A 17,740-nucleotide genomic window follows, 5' to 3' on the forward strand; every position below is an offset into this window, starting at 1 on the left:
CCTTTAGCTAGACAGAAATGTTCTCCAAGTCCCCACTCAACCCAAGAAGTCCAGCTGGCTTCACCTCTCAAGCCCCCCTCTAAACAGGACACCCCAACTGCTGTTGGGAATTGGGCATCGACCGCTCTAGCTACTTGCTGCTGGATGGGGACAAAGAAAGGGCCCTGCAGTTGTGGTGTTCTCCAGAGGGGAATTCTTTAGGCCAGTGAAAGGGCCAGCAGGTCGGTCCAGGGGTCCTTGGTAGAAGTTGTTAGTTGAGCTCATTCGGGGTTCCATTTGTAAGACCATCTGTAGCTTGATGGCCGTGATCCTAGAGGAAACAAATTTGACAAGGAGGTTAAAAATACAGGGCCTGAAGGTGAGGAATAGCAAGATGGCTGTCATGGAACCTAGAAAGGGGAGAAGCCATGTTGCTTAACTCCAGAGGTTGGTATAAGAGTTTGAAAGGCGTTGTGGGATTTCAGAAGCCTTTTCCTGTAAACGCCAGGTGGCATCTCTTACTATCCCTGACTTGTTAGTGTAAAAACAACACTCTTCCCCTAAGAAGATGCAGAGTCCTCCTTTCTCAGCAGTGAGGAAGTCTAGGCCTCGGGAGTTTTGGAGAGTCACTGCTGCCAAAGAGTCTATTTGGGATTGCAGCGTAAGGATAGATTTCGTTATTTCTTGCAAACTGTCTGAGAAATCCTTTGAGAGCATGTGGTAGTAGGATAATACATGTTACACTGTTAACTTTTAGCAAAGTTTACTTTTGTTGAAAACTTTGTAGGTTTGGGACTTCAATTATTCTTTGCTATTAATAAGATCTCGTTCAGTCCATATTAACTTAGAATTGATACAGGTGGCTCCTTCCTGATTCTGTAAGTACTTTAAGGTTTGGCTGAGTGCAAACAGCTGGCACGTTTGAGCAGACCAATTATTAGGCAATTTTCCTAACTCTGCTTTTACAAGAGTTCCCTTATCACTTACTGAATACCCATTGTGTCTTTTTCCTTAATCCCCTGGGAGGAACCATCTATAGTCCTGTCCTGAAGGGAGTTCCTCCTAGATCTGGTTGGACCTTTGTATGGTAATTAGTCAAAATTTAGATCCCCTGTTAGGAAACCCTGGGGGGGTTAAGGATTTTTGATAGGAAGGCTATGGGTTGTCAGTGGCCTCAGTGCTTTCAGGCTACGCTCTTGTTTACACTGACAACAAGGTGGTATTAGAGTGTTATAGGGTTACAGAGAAGACCTTCAGTTATCAATTATAGGTTTTAAATTAACCCTAGCTTTTAAAGGAATAGGGTACACTTTTTTTTCTTTACTACTTCTATCTCTCTCTCTTTGATTCCTTGTCTCTTCCTCAGTTTCCTTCTCTCTTTGACTTTCTGTCTCTCTGTCTCTTCCTCTGTCTCTCTCTTTCTGTCTTTCCCCACTCTGTCTCTTCAATTCCTTGCCTCTGTCTCTTCCTCTCTCTGTATCCTTGTGTTTCTGTTTCTTCCTCTCTCTTTCTCTGACTTTCTGTCTTTTTCTTTCTCTCTTTCCTTTCTGCTGCCTCTGCCAGCTGCTTATGCTGCTGTTCTCCCCTCTCCTTCCCCTTTTAATGGCTTCGGTAGTGTAAGACTGCCACCTCCTTGGGTTTTTGCACTGTGTGCAATACCTTTACCTTCCTGGGACCTCTGACCCTGACCTTTTCCTTTTCTCCCACTTCTTTACCCTTTCTACCGTGCAGTCCCCTCATTTCCTGCTTTCTCCAGGCCAGATCCCAGGGCACACCCTCATCTGTACATCTCAACACATTTGACACCTTCATCACCTTTTTAAGTTCCCTGCTACACCATACCCCTAGACCGTTTCCTCTCTGGGAAAACTTTCTCTTCATAGGTAAAATTAAGTCGGTCAGTTTCGCTTTTGCTCAGTTTTGTGTCACTATAGTGACATACGTGTCCTTGTCCTTACTGCCTCTCTTCCCTCCTAGCGTGAAGTGTCCCTTATCTTGGGCAGGGCTGACTGTTTCCAGTCCGCTCTTGTCCCTTCGCTCATCACCTGGTTTCTACCTTACTATTCTGTTCCTCTTTCGTGTTTCCACTTTTCCTCTCTTTGTTGCCTTCTGCTTTTACAGCCTTTAAACAATGGTAGAATCTCATCTTCAAAAGTAAAAAGTCCTCCCCGTAACCCTGGGTCATCCTCCAGCTACTGTCCTGTGTCCCCGAACTGTGTTCTTAGTGAAGCTCCTTGAATAAAGCTCACTCTCTGCCCACCTCTGCCATTCTCCTGAAGCTGATATGATAGAAGTCACCAGTGTCTTTCTAATTACTCAATTCACCAGACTCTTCAGTCCTCACCTCTGAATCCAAGTGGCTAATGGGAACCTTATCTTTCTACCCTGGTCAAGGGATGACCAGAGCTGGAACTGCAGTAGTGGGAGAGTAAGACTTTCACCGCCATACCTAAGTCTCTTGGGACTACCTTGTCCTCTCCCACTTCCTTGACTGGACTATTACAAAGAGCCTCCCAACTGCTCCTGCTTCCCTTTGGTAAATGGCAGAGTCGAAGGCCAGAGAATGAGCCTAAAAATGGGGCCAGCCTACCTCTTTGGCTGATTCAGGAGACACTGTCTGTGTACCTCTTTCCACTGTTTCTCTGATGACCACTGATGTTTTAATTGCCTGGTTTACATTACTTCTTTAATGTCTTTTCATCATAGTCATTGCCTGCTTGAAGAATATGCTAGAGGAAAAAGGCCCAACATATACACAGATACACCACACACACACACAGAATGTACACGTCAGCCTTCCATTCATTCTTCCTGCTGTTGCCTCAGGGTCAGGTCCAAAGTGTTAGAGCATGCTTGAGAAGAATCCCTGCCTTTGCCCGTCCCCTCCATCATAACGCGTCTCCTTTCACGTCTTGATTTGTTCAGGCTCCCTTGATAATAATCCTCCTTTCCCTGAAGATCCTCTCCAACCCTAGGTGAGTAGCCCATTTATTCCTCCGCACCTGCCACCCGCCACACTGGGTGATTTCTGTGACTTTATTGTGTATTTTTCTTCTACAAGTCTGAAAGCACTTAGAGGTGGGGACTTTATGTTCCTTGGTTTTCCAATTCCTAGCACAGTACCCAGCAAGAAGAAAGTGCTCAGTCAGTGGTGGCTTGAGGTATGGTGGTCAGAAATAAAAGTGTGCAGGGAAAGAGGGAGCTATAAGATCATAATAATCCCTAACATGTATTGAGCTCTTACAGTATGCCAGCCATTATGTCAAAGGTTTGACAGTCATCTGTTTTAGTCCCCAGCAAAACTCAATGAGGTGTAGATACTATTATAATTTCATTTTACAGCAAAGAAATTGGGAGTTTAAGTAACTTGTCGGTTGTGTTAAAGAGTTTGGTCTTATTTCTTAGGCCTTTTGATTCCAAAGAAAACAGTTAAATATTAGAAGGTTTAAAGAAACATTGTAAGATTTTCTTTTATTTAAAGAGAAACACAAACCTCTATCCTCTTAAACCTGAGGAATGTATATTTTTTTTTCATAATTAAACCCTCATAGACCCAACTTCTTTGTTCCTTCTTGGTCTCTTTCCTCCCAGTGTGTCTCTCAACAAGACCGTTTTAATCACTCAGACCAATAAGAGTAGGGCGTAATCTGGGGGCCCTGGCAGGCAGCCCTGCGCTATATTACTTGGGTACAAAGTGGTGACTGGAGCTCACATTTATTGTTATAAATTCTCTGTAGGCATTGCTCATTTTACTTGTCATGTAAACCAGGTACTATTATTGTCCCCATTTTTAACTAGTAAGTAGCTCGGATAGGTCTTGAGCCTTTCTCTCTTTGACCATGAGATCTTTGCTCTTAACCCTTACAGCACTGCCTCTCACTTGGGGCTGCTTTCTTGCAGCCTTGATCTTTCTAGGATTTTGCTAACCTCTAGCTATTTCATGACCCTTTTGGGCCCAAGGACTTCCCAGCTAATATGTAACTCCTGGAGGAATTCTATAGTTCATGGGATTAGCTTGGCTGCCTTAGCTGTAGGATTGAACTTTTACTTTTGCCTCCACATGATACCATTATTTAATATCTAAGATATTACTCAAATTGTGTTCAGGTTTTGATATATGAAAACAATATATACAGGCTGGGCCTGGTGGTTCATGCCTGTACCCCAGTACTTTGGGAGGCTGAGGTGGGAGGATTACTTGAACCCAGGAATTTGAGACCAGCATGGGCAACCAAGTGAGACCCCTGTCTCTACAAAAAGTCAAAAAATTAACCAGGTATGGTGTGTACGCCTGTGGTCTCAGCTACTTATGAGGCTGAGGTAGGAGGATCACTTGAGCCTAGGAGGTTGAGGCTGCAGTGAGGCATGTTCCTGCCACTTGTATTCCAGCCTGGGTGACAGAGCAAGAGCCTATCTCAAAAGTAATGATAAATAAATAACCAACCCTGCCTCAAAAGTAATAAATAAGTAAATAAACAAACCAATAAATATGGCATATACAGAGCTGCATTTGTTCATCCAGTTTGTATTGGATGGTCCTTTTCCATTCAGCCTCTTCCCACTCCTGCCTGCCTTCCATTATTTCTAGCAAAAGAGTTACATGACGCCTGAGAGGGTAATGGGATACCAAAGACTGTGAAAATGTGGCTAGAAGTCTTTTTTGTTTTGTTTTGTTTTGTTTTTTGAGACGGAGTTTTGCTCTTGTTGCCCAGGCTGGAATGCAATGGCACAATCTCGGCTCACTGCAACCTCTACCTCCCAAGTTCAAGCGATTCTCCTGCCTCACCCTCCTGAGTAGCTGGGATTACAGGCATGTGCAATCTGCCCTTCTTATTTTGTATTTTTAGTAGAGACGGGGTTTCTGCATGTTGGTCAGGCTGGTCTCGAACTCCTGACCTCAGGTGATCTGCTCACCTCAGCCTCCCAAAGTACTGGCATTACAGTCATGATCCACAACACCTGGCTGTGGCTAGAAGTCTTCATCTGTATATCCAGGATATAAAAGCTACTTAAATATTAAAAATCACATAGAAATTCTGATAGTATTCTTTCTGAAAATATGTATGGTTATAAACAAAGTAAATAAAAATATCTCCCTAATAACATTGCTAGAATGTATAATAGTACCTAGCATCATAAAGCAGCCTCATAGAAATTTTTTGCTATGCCTTTTAGGAAGCCAGCAGATTTGTACTTTCTCGTGATGTCACTCTAAATACCTAAGAGTCAAAAAATAACTTTCATGTATCTATGCTCTGGATATGTGTCTCAGGAAAAACTTAATGTAGGTTTCAGGTAGGCCCTTCTCATATGAAATGCTACTCTTGAGTGAAGTTAAATTATAAATTGAAACATAATGTTTCCCATAGAATGGTATAATAGTTGCAGTCAAACAGTAATAAAGAAACAATTTTTAAAAAATTTAATTGTCAAGAGTATTGTTTAAAAGGCAGAAACCTTCCAGTGGATTGGGTAGAGGAAAAGGAAATTTGGCAAAAGGAAAAACCACACGACATTCTCTGTTTCTGTAAAATGAGGCCTAAGAACTAAGGTGGGGTGCTGGGTAAGAAGGAAGCCTTATAGATAGTAACTTTAAAGAATGGGGCCCAAGATCCTAACCCTTGGGGTTACAGCCCTTGACTCTCTTATGGGCCACATGGTCATTCTGTATAAAAATGGCCATGGTCTGGAGTGGAGAATGGATGTTGCCTTGCTTCCTGGAAGCATAGGGACTCTAGAATGAGTAACTTAGTAAAATTGCCCAACCTAAGTATTTGGTGATGGAGAGATACCTCTAAGCTCCCAAACAGGGAAATTCTTGCCCTCCTCTCCTGTGAAGATCCCTGTTTTGCCTGGGGGAGGAAGAGGGAATTGTCAGAATACAATTTCAGGAATTTTAGGAGCTGTGCTTTAGTTGATCTGCTGCTGAGGTAGAGATAATCAAAGTCTCTGTGGAGGGCAAAAGGATCAGATAAGAAAGAAGTCACTCCTCATAGACTGAGAAATCTGAAACCTTAGGAATTCTTGCTGATGAATTTTATTCTCTTCTAGTCTAAGAAACCTTTCTTTCTTCCTAGCAAGAGACATATAGAATAAATCACTAACAGCGCAAACAATATTTGAGATAAATGCAATTGTCTGATAGTTTCCTAGGAGTTCTGCAGAGGCACGTGATGACTGCAAACAGCTGAGTCTGTATTTTAATTCAGTGGAATATATTCAAACTCCTCTGGGAGCTCTAACATGTTGTCTGTAGCCAAGGTTTCAATGCTACAGTAATAGTTTTGTGCGGGTTCTTCAGAAATTAAGCCATTTCTTCAAAATTTCTGTTTAGTACAAACAGTAAGCCCAGGTCAAAAATGTTCACCAAGACATTAGCAAACTCTAATGGAGGTTTGGCTTTCCAGGCATTCAGAACACAGTTTCTAAACATGATTGAGAAAAATTACCTTGGATGTATGGAGCATCATTGAACAGTGACCTTTCAGGTTGACTAAGAATGCTGAAGCCCCAGAGGAATCTTGAGCAATTTTTTGTGGTTGTTGCCTGAAGGAACCAAAGAATAAAAATGTAGTGGGAATATTTGGAAAGGGGATGATTTTTCAAGCTTGTAAAAAATGAAGACCAGCCACCAGAAGAAAATGCTTTTATGTGAATTCAAAGAGAAATGTTTCTTAATTTTAAGTAAAATTTAGGTCCTCAGACTTCTTAGCTTTCTATAAATTGGCTTTTGGTTATCACGTTAAGCCCTTTATTTGCTCCTATTTAATATAGGAACAAATGGTGAAATAAAGAGGAAAATGGGTCCATTCTGTGAGAATGTATGTGCAGTGGAAGCATTTTTTCTTTTAGTTTTCTGTATAAAAATATTTATTCGCACTGTATATACTAAGTAGTTTAATCACGGCAAGTGTCTAATGACCTTTTTTTTTTTTCCAGCTGACTCAGGTGTGGACACCTTGGCAGTGTTTATGGCCAGCAGCGGAACTACAGACGTCACTAATCGGAACAGCCCAGCCACACCACCAAACACCCTTAACCTCCGTTCCTCGCACAATGAACTGTTGAACGCTGAAATAAAACACACGGAAACCAAGAACAGCACACCTCCCAAATGCAGGAAAAAATATGCACTAACTAACATCCAGGCGGCCATGGGCCTCTCAGATCCAGCTGCACAGCCCCTGCTGGGAAATGGCTCTGCCAACATCAAGCTGGTGAAAAATGGGGAGAACCAGCTCCGGAAGGCTGCAGAACAAGGGCAGCAGGACCCCAACAAAAACCTGAGCCCCACTGCAGTCATCAACATAACTTCTGAGAAGTTAGAGGGTAAAGAGCCCCACCCACAGGATTCCTCGGGCTGTGAGATTTTACCCTCCCAGCCCAGGAGAACTAAGAGCTTCCTAAATTACTATGCAGATCTGGAAACCTCAGCCAGAGAACTAGAGCAGAACCGAGGCAACTGCCATGGGATTGCGGAAGAGAAATCCCAGCCAGGCCAGGGCCAGGCCTCCACCATCATTGGGAATGGTGATTTGCTGCTGCAGAAACCAAACAAACCCCAGTCCAGCCCTGAAGACGGCCAAGTAGCCACAGTGTCATCCAGCCCAGAGACCAAGAAGGATCATCCGAAAACAGGGGCCAAAACCGACTGTGCACTGCACCGGATCCAAAACCTGGCACCAAGCGATGAGGAGTCCAGCTGGACAACGTTGTCCCAAGACAGTGCCTCACCCAGCTCCCCGGATGAAACAGGTACCCCTGGGGAAGGCATAGCCTCAGCTGGCACTTTCTTTTGATCTTTTCAACTATTGGTGGAGTAAATCTCTAGACTGACCAAAAATGTCCATTTATATGCAGAGAGGAACGTGAGCCTCTTGCGGTAAAATTGGGCAATTTATTTGCAAAATATTATTGCATTCCTCAACCATATCTTAGGTTAGTTTCATTTTGGATCGTACATAAAGCTGTTTGTTCTGGGAAGCATTTTTGTAAAATAAACAGGTCCTTGGTGTTAAGTACAGTAAAATATCATCTGTTTAGAAATTACACTTCCAGTGCATAGGTAGACCATTTCTCTATGCTATCTAGAAATACTGGGTTTTGGTAAGCAAAATAATAAACAAAGTTGTGGGGGGAAGGATATAACCCAATTAAGAGAACTATTTTAAAGTCCTCAAAAGAACTTACTTATGGTGAAGCTCATAAAAAGTTAAAACATTAGCCGTCTGTTCATTAAAGGCATTTCTCTTTTTGACATTTACTGAGGAGTATTTTACTAGCCTTAAGTAATATTTAAAAGTGGGAAAATAGTATTTCTTGAAAAATATATTCAGAAGTTTAGGCTTTTAACTAGTCTAATTGAGACCAGTCTTTCTGGACTTTTGTATATATTTGTAATATTTTGGATTTGTTGGAGGTGTTAAAATGGTGACAGCTACTTTAAATATCATTTTCTCATAGCCCCCACTATACTGATCGTAAGATTGAAAAATTTGGAGAACTTTATTGTATCTGAATTCAGCGTAAACAAGCACTCAGAAAGGCTAATTTTTTAAAAAGTAGTCCAGCAGTTCCCCTAGTGGGTCCCAGGGCTGTATTAATACAGATATAACAAAGAAAACAGATAGAACCACCACAGAAGGAAATCACATTTTTACAACCTATAAGGTAGATAAATTACAAGGACTAAAGATAAGGAAAAAAGGAGTTAAGATATTAACTTGTTTAAGAAGAAAAAAAAGTAGCTTTTTTTGAAGTGCCCTTTAAAATCCCAGTACTTTCAGTGATGCATACTGCTGTGGGATGTGGCAGTAGGGAGGTTGAGATGAGGCCATTTCATCTCGTAACTGTCTGGCCCTGCACATTACTGGAATCATAATTATGTTCAGTAATGTCCCCAAGTTCACAGCTCTCTATACTTTTTACCCATTTAGAGAATTCGTATTCAGCAGCTGATGGACGTTGTCACCTACTAGAGTTTGAATCTATTAATACATGAAAGACTGATTGCACATCTTCCAGCCAAGCTCTACCTCCTGTGTTCATCATTTACTGACACCTTGCTTTCTCCCTCTGGTCATGGCACCCTTTCTGCTGTTCTTCCTGGCATAGCTGGTTCTGCTGTAGTTAAATTTTAAACTAACCTAAAGTTTTGTTCAGGCACGGTGGCTCATGCCTGTAATCCCAGCACTTTGGGAGGCTGAGGCAGGAGGATCACTTGAGCCCACAAGTTCAAAACCAGCAAGACCCCATCTCTCACCCTCCAAAAAAGGCAGTTGAGCATGGTGGACGGTGGCATGTGCCTGTAGTTCCAACTACTTAGGAGACTGAGGCAGGAGGATCACTTGACACCAGGAGTTTGAGGCTGCAGTGAACCATGATTATGCCATTGCACTCTAGCCGGGGTGATAGAGCGAGACGCTGTCTCAAAAAACATAAAGATATTTTTAAGTGAATAATTAAACTGTCTCTGCCCTTCACCCTAGCCCCCTTTCCCAGTGATGACCATTAGCTTATATTTTTATTTCCTCTCAGAAAATATTTGAGTCATATATCCTCATATTAATAAGAAATTTTAAGGCCGGTGTGGTGGCTCGTGCCTGTAATCTCAGCACTTTGGGAGGCCAAGGTGGAGAGATGGCCTGAGCTCAGGAGTTTGAGACCAGCCTGGGCAACATGGTGAAACCTCTTCTCTACTAAGACATAAAAAATTAGCCAGGCATGGTGGCGGGTGCCTGTAGTCCCAGCTACTCTGGAGGCTGAGGCACGAGAATTGCTTGAACCCAGGAGGCGGAAGTTGAAGTGAGCCAAGATCCTGCCACTGCACTCTAGCCTGGGTGACAGGCGAGACTCCATCTCAAAAAAATAAAAATTAGGCCAGGTGCAGTGGATCACCAGGTCAGGAGTTCAAGACCACCCTGACCAATATGGTGAAACCCTGTCTCTACTAAAAATACAAAAATTAAGTGGATGTGGTGGTGCGTGCCTGTAGTCTCAGGAGGCTGAGGCAGGAGAAGCTGATAGAAACAATATTGTGTATGGGATTTTCTCCAAAATAATTATTTTCTCCAAAATAATTGGGATTAGGAGGATAAAAAAAGAAACAAAATTGCCCATAAGCTGCTGATTGTTAAAGCTGCATTATGGGTACATGCAGATTCATTATTCTGTTCTCTAATTTTGTATGTTTAAAATTTGCCTCAATAGTTAAAACCAGGAAAAAGTTATTCTAATTAGATTGTTTTATGAATGCTTTGCTTTTTTTCAGGTAAGAACATATTTTATAGATCCATCCATTTTTCTACTTAAGTCTTTTTAAGTATTATGTATTATGTATGCTATTCCACTATATACAAGTTCCATGATTTATTTAGCAAGTTCCCTGCTGATGAGTATTTAGGTATTTTTCTGTCCATAGCCCCTTGGCTTACTGAGTGCTGGTGTGGGTAAGGGCCTGTGGAGAGGGCACAGTTGAAGTATGCACTCCACTCTACCTACTGGGACTCTTGAAATGCTCCTGTAACTCCCTCTTTCCAGGAAGACTTTCAGGGGTCCCTCTGCTGTGACACTTACCACTCGTTTGCTCAGTGTCCTGACATTACTTGCTGTTGGGTTTCCACAGAACATCTTACAGTGCTTGGTCTGTGATATGAACTGGATTAGAGTTTTTTGACATGTTAAGAAGATATGCTCAGTTTTCTCTCGAAAGTTGGTTTTGACAGGATGATGGTGGCCCTTGATAAGTTGCTAAGGATAGATGTTTCAAATCAAATATGCTCCAAAGAATGTATTAGCTGTGAATGAAAAGCAATGAGATTGTGTTTTTAAAAAATATACTAGAAGCCAAACCTGTGCCAGCCTTGAAAATGTTCACTTTGGGATCTCTGCGTCTACTTCAGCATGTTACAGTGTCTCAATATTAATCGTCATAATTTTGGGAGTCCTCTTTTGGAATTGCCTCAGAGTCTGCTGTGGATACCCATGAAATGAAATCTTTGCTTATAATCACACTTCAGGTTTCAGGTAATATGTAGATTAGTGAATGAAATAAAATAAGCAGTTTTTGTTTCACTTGTAATGATAAAGTTAGTGTTTATTATGTATGTTTTATATAGTATGTATATGTGTATGTGTGTATGTATAAAATAAACACAAATACTAACAGTTGAAAGAAAAGAAAAAACGAGAGCAAATATTTTGTGACGTCTTAGTATGCCATGCCATAGTACATATATAAAAAGTGTATATTTGCCTGTTGACTTGCTGTGTGTTAAGTACATGCTCATCACAGTGGTGTGTGTTTTATGACTAAATCATGATGCAGTTATCTTTGGATCATAGACTGCACTTTGGGGAGCCTAGAAAAATAGACTCGTTTCTTCCTCGGGGGCATCCTTTCCAAGTTAAAATGCTATTTATACAATAAAATGCAATGGCTAACCCAGAGACTGACTACTTTCTATTTTCCTTTACTACTGAATCACCCCCTCCAGCTGTTTAGTAACTTCTTTTTGTACAATCAGTCATGTATACAATATGTGGCTGCTCTTTTCCTCCTCTGTAGTCTGTCCTTTAAGAAAACAAGAGGCTGTTTGAAAAAGGAAAAGCATCTGTGAAATGACTACTTTCATAGGAGTTAAGAAAAGTTAAAGAGTGCCTTGGCCCTGATTCTAAAAGAAAGGGTTGTATCTTGCTACTGCAAAGTGAGAACTTGGAATCTAGTTAGAGTCTTTTTCAGAGATGCTGTTCCCTCAGTGGCCCCAGGTAAGCATGATGGCTCAGATAAATAAATACCTGTTGGTCATACTGTATACAGTCTCTCTGTTAATCACTTGGTGTTTCATGTTTGCTTTATGAAAACGTTGAAAAGGTGCATCATTTTGAACCTTCCTGGCTACAGGTTTCGGTGGTACCAACATGTAATTTTATGTTTAGCTTGGGGTTTAACAAAATTGAAGACACAGAGTATGAAACTAGATGTATCTTGGGTAGTAACTGTTTCAAATTAGATTCATTGCTAAAGTGTACAAAAGCAGAATTATATGTAGAGAAAACCAAGTCCAGATGGTGTGGCAATGGGCCTCGTGATCCATTAACTTGTCATTAAGAGCATAGGCTTTAGAGTGAGCTTCCTGAGTTCAAATCCCAGCTCTGCTACATCTACGCAGTTCTCATAGCCTCTCGTCTATAAAACGGGGATAATAAGAGTGTTTTGGCATAGACCTGCTGTGAACATTAAGTGAGAGCATCTTAGGCCGGGCGCAGTGCCTCATGCCTGTAATCCTAGCACGTTGGGAGGCTGAGGTGGGCAGATCACAGGGTCAGGAGATCTAGACCATCCTGGCTAACACGGTGAAACCCCATCTCTACTAAAAATACCAAAAATTAGCTGGGCGTGGTGACAGGCACCTGTAGTCCCAGCTACTCAGGAGGCTGAGGCAGGAGAATAGCATGAACCTGGGAGGCAGAGCTTGCAGTGAGCCGAGATCATGCCACTGCACTTTAGCCTGTGCCACAGAGCAAGACTTTCTCTCAAAAAAAAAAAAAAAAAAAAAAAAAAAAAAAAAAAGCATCTTCAAAGAGCTTTTAGAGCAGTATCTGGCATATATAGCAAGCGCTTAATGAATATTAGTGATTATTATATTAGAGATCATCAGTATCAGTACAGTGGTGGGATATAAAAGTTTGCTTTTCTCTTAATTATGAATAACCTATATTTTGGACTCTGAGTTAAGACTTTCTGGACCTTAAGAGCAAGGGTTGGTTTATCGTCATCTTTGTATTTTCAATGCCTGGAATATGGCAAGTGAGCTTAATAAATAAATAATGACTAATTGAATGAAAATGGGAGCCATCTACATATCACAAAATGAACTTGATGTGTTGAATAAGACACTCGATGTTATATCTTAGTCAATGCCTGGTTTTGGCATTGGCTACATATTTTATAATGATCTGTTGGTGAAGCTGAATAACCCGAGTTACTGGGGAAGGCACCCAGAGATTCTGTGGGTTTACCATGTGCCAGATCCTGTTGGTGGTACTTTCTCACTCTCAGGTGGCCATGCTGAGACTTGAACCTCGGTCTTCCGACGCAGCATCCAGTGTTTTACCACAGAGGCTAAATATATCAGATTTAGTCTGGTTCAACTGGAGGCATAGAGTAGTATCTTAAGAATCCAGAAAGTGGAAAATTATATTTTAGGGGATCTTTCCATTCCTCTATGCAATTGAGGTTTAGATCAAATGCCACCTCTACTGTGAAACCTTTCTAGACCCTCTGAACTATATAAAGTCCTTTCTCTGTATTCTCAAAGAAATGTTTCTAAGTTTCTGCCGTCATGTTTATCTTAGTGGCTTTCTACGTCACTCATAAGTTTCCATGTAGACTTAGAGCTCCTTGAAAGCGGTGGCCAGGTCTTCATTATGTGTATATGTGAACTTCTTCACATGGTATGTGGCACATAGTAAAAGGCTCCGTAAAGTTACTCATTTGCTGGTTGGATGGATAGATTTGTGATCATTAATACATGCTGTCTGATGTTTGCTACAACAGTATACCTGTAGAAATAGAAAAAGTAAGAACAATTTGTATAAAATAATTGTTTAGAAGACTTGGATAGGGTGATTCTTATTTATGTTCTAGGCTCCTGGGAAGGATGGAGAATTGGGGTCAGTAATTCAGTCTACCACAAACATTCTTTTATTCGAGTCTGTAAGTCTATATGTTAGAAGGGTCAGTGCCAAGGAAAAGGGCCATTTTGGTTTCAGTTGACTTCACACTTCGCCTTGAATTGAGATCGATCTGTGGTTGTCATAGATTGTGTTCTGTTGTTATAACGAAATACCTGAGACTGGATAATTTATAATGAAGAGAAATATATTTAGGTCACAGTTCTGGAGGCGGGGAAGTCTAAGAGCATGACACCAGCATCTGGTGAGTGCGTTTGCTGCGGAATAACGTGGCGAGGATATCACGTCGCCAGAGAGAAAGAGAATACATGTCAGCTTAGGTCTCTCTTCCTCTTCTCATAAAGATACCTCTTACCATGGGAGCCCTGCCCTGAGGACCTTACCTAATCCCAGTTACCTCCCAGAGGTCCCACTTCCAATCATCATGTGAATTTGGGGATTAAGTTTCCAACATTACATGAAATATGGGGGACACATTTAGACCATAGCAGTGTTGCTTTAGAGTTTGAATCCTTTGATGACTTCAATTGATTGGTTTCCAGTTTTGAGGCAAAGTGGAACTCTTTTGCATAGTTGATGACAGTGAGAGCCACAAACCTAATTATGTCAACAGAACTGGCAGCACCTCTTATTTCTGGCTTTAGCTAGCTTAAGAGTGTTAAAGCTTTGGATAAGTCTGTATTTTTCACACTTTTAGAAACCTCTTCTAACTGTTCATTTTATCTCAGATGGCTTTTGGTAATTTTAACTATAAATATTTTTCCCCCTTTTTTCTTACAAATCCTAGGCCCATGGCTGGGTGCAGTGGCTGACACCTGTAATCCCAGCACTTTGGGAGGCTGAGGAGGTTGGATCACTTGAGGTCAGGAGTTTGAGACCACCCTGGCCAACATGGCAAAACCCTTTTTCTACTAAAAATACAGAACATTTAGCCGTCTGTGGTGACACGTACCTGTAATCCCCACTACTGAGGAAGCCGAGGCAAGAGAATCGCTTGAACCCAGGAGGTGGAGGTTGCAGTGAGCCGAGATCACACCGTTGCACTGCAGCCTGTACAACAGAGCGAGACTCCATCTCAAAAAAAAAAAAAAAAAAAAAAAAAATTCCTAAGCCCAGTCTTCAGCTGGTTTGCTGTGCTGAATTAATTTTAATCTTTTAAGGACCTTGAGTGACTCACTAGCCTTCCTGTTATGTCTTCTCAGTAGAGAGTTCCATGATGCGACAGGAAGAATTCAAGAAGGCAGATGTGAGATGTTTCCAAAATAGTTTAGGCATACTGTGTTCTGGGGTAGATGGTGTGTTTTCCAAGTGAGATTTTAGCACTTTAGGGGTAAAATGCATAAAAATATTTTTTATTTTACCCCATGAACTTAAGAAAGAAAAGATTTTGTTCAGTTTTGTGTTTTTGGAAAGTTCTATGCAGAAATATATGTTCCGGTGAATAAAGTAGTTTTGGGTTGCCTTCCATTATAAAGTATCACATGAGGTACTTCAGGGGACGGAAAGGTGAGTACAATGAGATGAGTGGCAGCCAGAGTCTAACAATGGTTAATGAGCACAAGACAGCAGATATATTCAAGGTGGAACCAGGGGAGGCCTGTGAGAGGCTTGAGTGCTATGAAAAGGAAGAAGCATCAGTCAGTTGGGATGTGGATGTTCGGACACTTGAAGTTATCTGTGCTGGAGATTGAATAGACTTTCAGTGATGGAGATCTGGGGAGAGCATGTCCCTCAGAGCTGTTGAAAAGTAAAGAATCTTTTTCTTTTTTAAAAATTAACCACTAAAGAAGTTTGTGATTGTTTTTTCTCTCTTATCTCTACTGATATTTTGAAAATACCAATTTCAGTTCTTAGTTTGGCAAGTTGTTTTAGCTTCTGGGGAGAGGGTCCAGTGGACAGTGGCAGCTTAGGAAGCACCTGGATGTATGCCTCTAGGAGTCCTGTGTGAAGCCTCCCAGAAGTGCCAGGTGATGCTCTCACACCTTGGAGGAAGGCATGCAGCCACCAAGATTGTGAGGGAGTGGCTCAGTGGGATCAGAGACAAAAACACTACTGGACACTTTCAGAAATTTTCTGGTCAAATTTCATCATGAGCTATTTGCCCAGATTAGTTTTCTTCACCAAAAACAAAAACAAGCAAACAAAAAAAAAACCCTTAAGTTGGCTGGGCACGGTGGCTTATGCCTGTAATCCCAGCACTTTGGGAGACGGAGGCAGGCAGATCGCGAGATCAAGAGATTGAGACCATCCTGGCCAACATGGTGAAACCCTGTCTCTACTAAAAATACAAAAATTAGCTGGGCATGGTGGCATGCGCCTGTAATCCCAGCTATTCAGGAGGCTGAGGCAGGAGAATCACTTGAACCCAGGAGATGGAGGTTGCAGTGAGCTGAGATCACCCCACTGCACTCCAGCCTGGGTGATAGAGTGAGACTCCATGTCAAACAAAAACAAAAACAAACCAAAAAAAAAAAACCCTTAAGGTAATAAAAGAGGCTACAGAAATATTCAGATAGCAAACTTGAACAGCTCTACATCCGTGGAGAATTGAAATGCATCTGTAACTTTACCATGGTTTTTCACTGACTAGTATTGTTCATATAAGTTAACAGTGGTTCAAGAATTTGTGAATTTGTTCATCATGACTTTGTTGGTGTTCATTAGTTTGTTTATTCATTCTTTCATTTGTTACTTCATATATATGTACACATGCCCTTTTTTTTTTTTTGAGACAAGAGTCTCATTCTCTCACCCAGGCTGGAGTGCAGTGGCATGATCGCAGCTCATAGCAAGCTCTGCCTCCTGGGTTCACATCATTCTCCTGCCTCAGCCTCCAGAGTAGCTGGGACTACAGGCGCGTGCCACCACATCCGGCTAATTTTTTTGTATTTTTAGTAGAGATGGAGTTTCACTGTGTTAGCCAGGATGGTCTCGATCTCCTAACCTTGTGATCCGCCCGCCTCAGGCTTCCAAAATGCTGGGATTACAGGCGTGAACCATCACGCCCAGCCACATGCCAGTCATTTTTAAAAGTCAACTCTGTGTGCTATGCTAGGTGCCTGAAACATAGAAGTAGATTAAAACCAGTCTGTGATGTCACATAGCTCACATAAAGTTTCCTGTCTCTATGTATGAAGCCCTTACCATATGCAGAGTGCCTGACAAAATGTGTCTTTGTGCTCTTTGCTCCATTTTGCACATCATACCTCAGCAAGTAAGAAAAGATAAAGCCCACTTCAAACCCTGGATAGCCTAAGCAAAGAAGAGGAGATGTTTAAATGGTTTGTTGGTTTCTTATGGCTGATGTAACAAATTATCACACACTTGGTGGCTTAAAATAATAGAAATTTGTGGCCCAGCGCAGTGGCTCACACCTGTAATCCCAGCGCTTTGGGAGGCTGAGACGGGTGGATCATTTGAGGTCAGGAGTTCTAGACCAGTCTGGCCAACATGGTGAAACCCTGTCTCTACTGAAAATAATAATAATAATAATAATAATAATAATAATAATAATAATAATAAAAAAATAGAAATTTGTTCACCTGTCGTTCTGGAGACCAGAAATCCAAAATCAGTCTGGGCGTGGTGGCTTACACCTGTAATTCCAGCCCTTTAGGAGGCCGAGGTGGGCGGATCACCTGAGGTCAAGAGTTCGGGACCAGCCTGGCCAACATGGTGAAACCCTGTCTCTACTAAAAATAAAAAATGAGCTGGGTGTGTTGGCAGGTGCCTGTAATTCCAGCTACTCGGGAGGCTGAGACAGGAGAATTGCTTGACCCCAGGAGGCGGAGGCTGCAGTGAGCTGGGATCATGCCACTGCAGTCAGCCTGAGCAACAGAGCAAGACTCTGTGTCAAAAGAAAAGTCCAAAATCAAAGTGTCATCAGGGTCTCGTTCCCTCTGAAGGCTTTAGGGTAGAATCCTTCCTTGCCTCTTCCAAACTTCCGGTGGCTCCCAGAAATGTGTGACATTCCTTGGCTTGTAGCTGTACCTCTGTTTTCACACTGCCTTCTTCTAGGGACACAAGTCATTGGATTTGGGACCTACCCTAACCTAGTATGACCTCA

General features: G+C 41.8%; 1 protein-coding gene across 13 annotated transcripts in view; it reads left to right on the forward strand.

The window, feature by feature from the left end:
* Positions 1–17,740, forward strand: part of APBB2 (amyloid beta precursor protein binding family B member 2) — a 411,855-nt gene that overhangs the window by 191,731 nt on the left and 202,384 nt on the right. For 12 of the 13 annotated variants that reach the window (XM_008017573.3, XM_008017571.3, XM_038008602.2 and 9 more), the window contains one exon: positions 6,919–7,734. In XM_008017573.3, the coding sequence (XP_008015764.1) occupies positions 6,919–7,734 (816 nt within the window). Of the gene's footprint in view, positions 1–4,691; positions 4,790–6,918; positions 7,735–17,740 lie in introns of all 13 variants that reach the window. The other variant, XM_073012451.1, reaches the window with a different exon arrangement.

Source organism: Chlorocebus sabaeus, chromosome 27 (genome assembly GCF_047675955.1).
Source record: "Chlorocebus sabaeus isolate Y175 chromosome 27, mChlSab1.0.hap1, whole genome shotgun sequence".
NCBI lineage: Eukaryota > Metazoa > Chordata > Mammalia > Primates > Cercopithecidae > Chlorocebus > Chlorocebus sabaeus.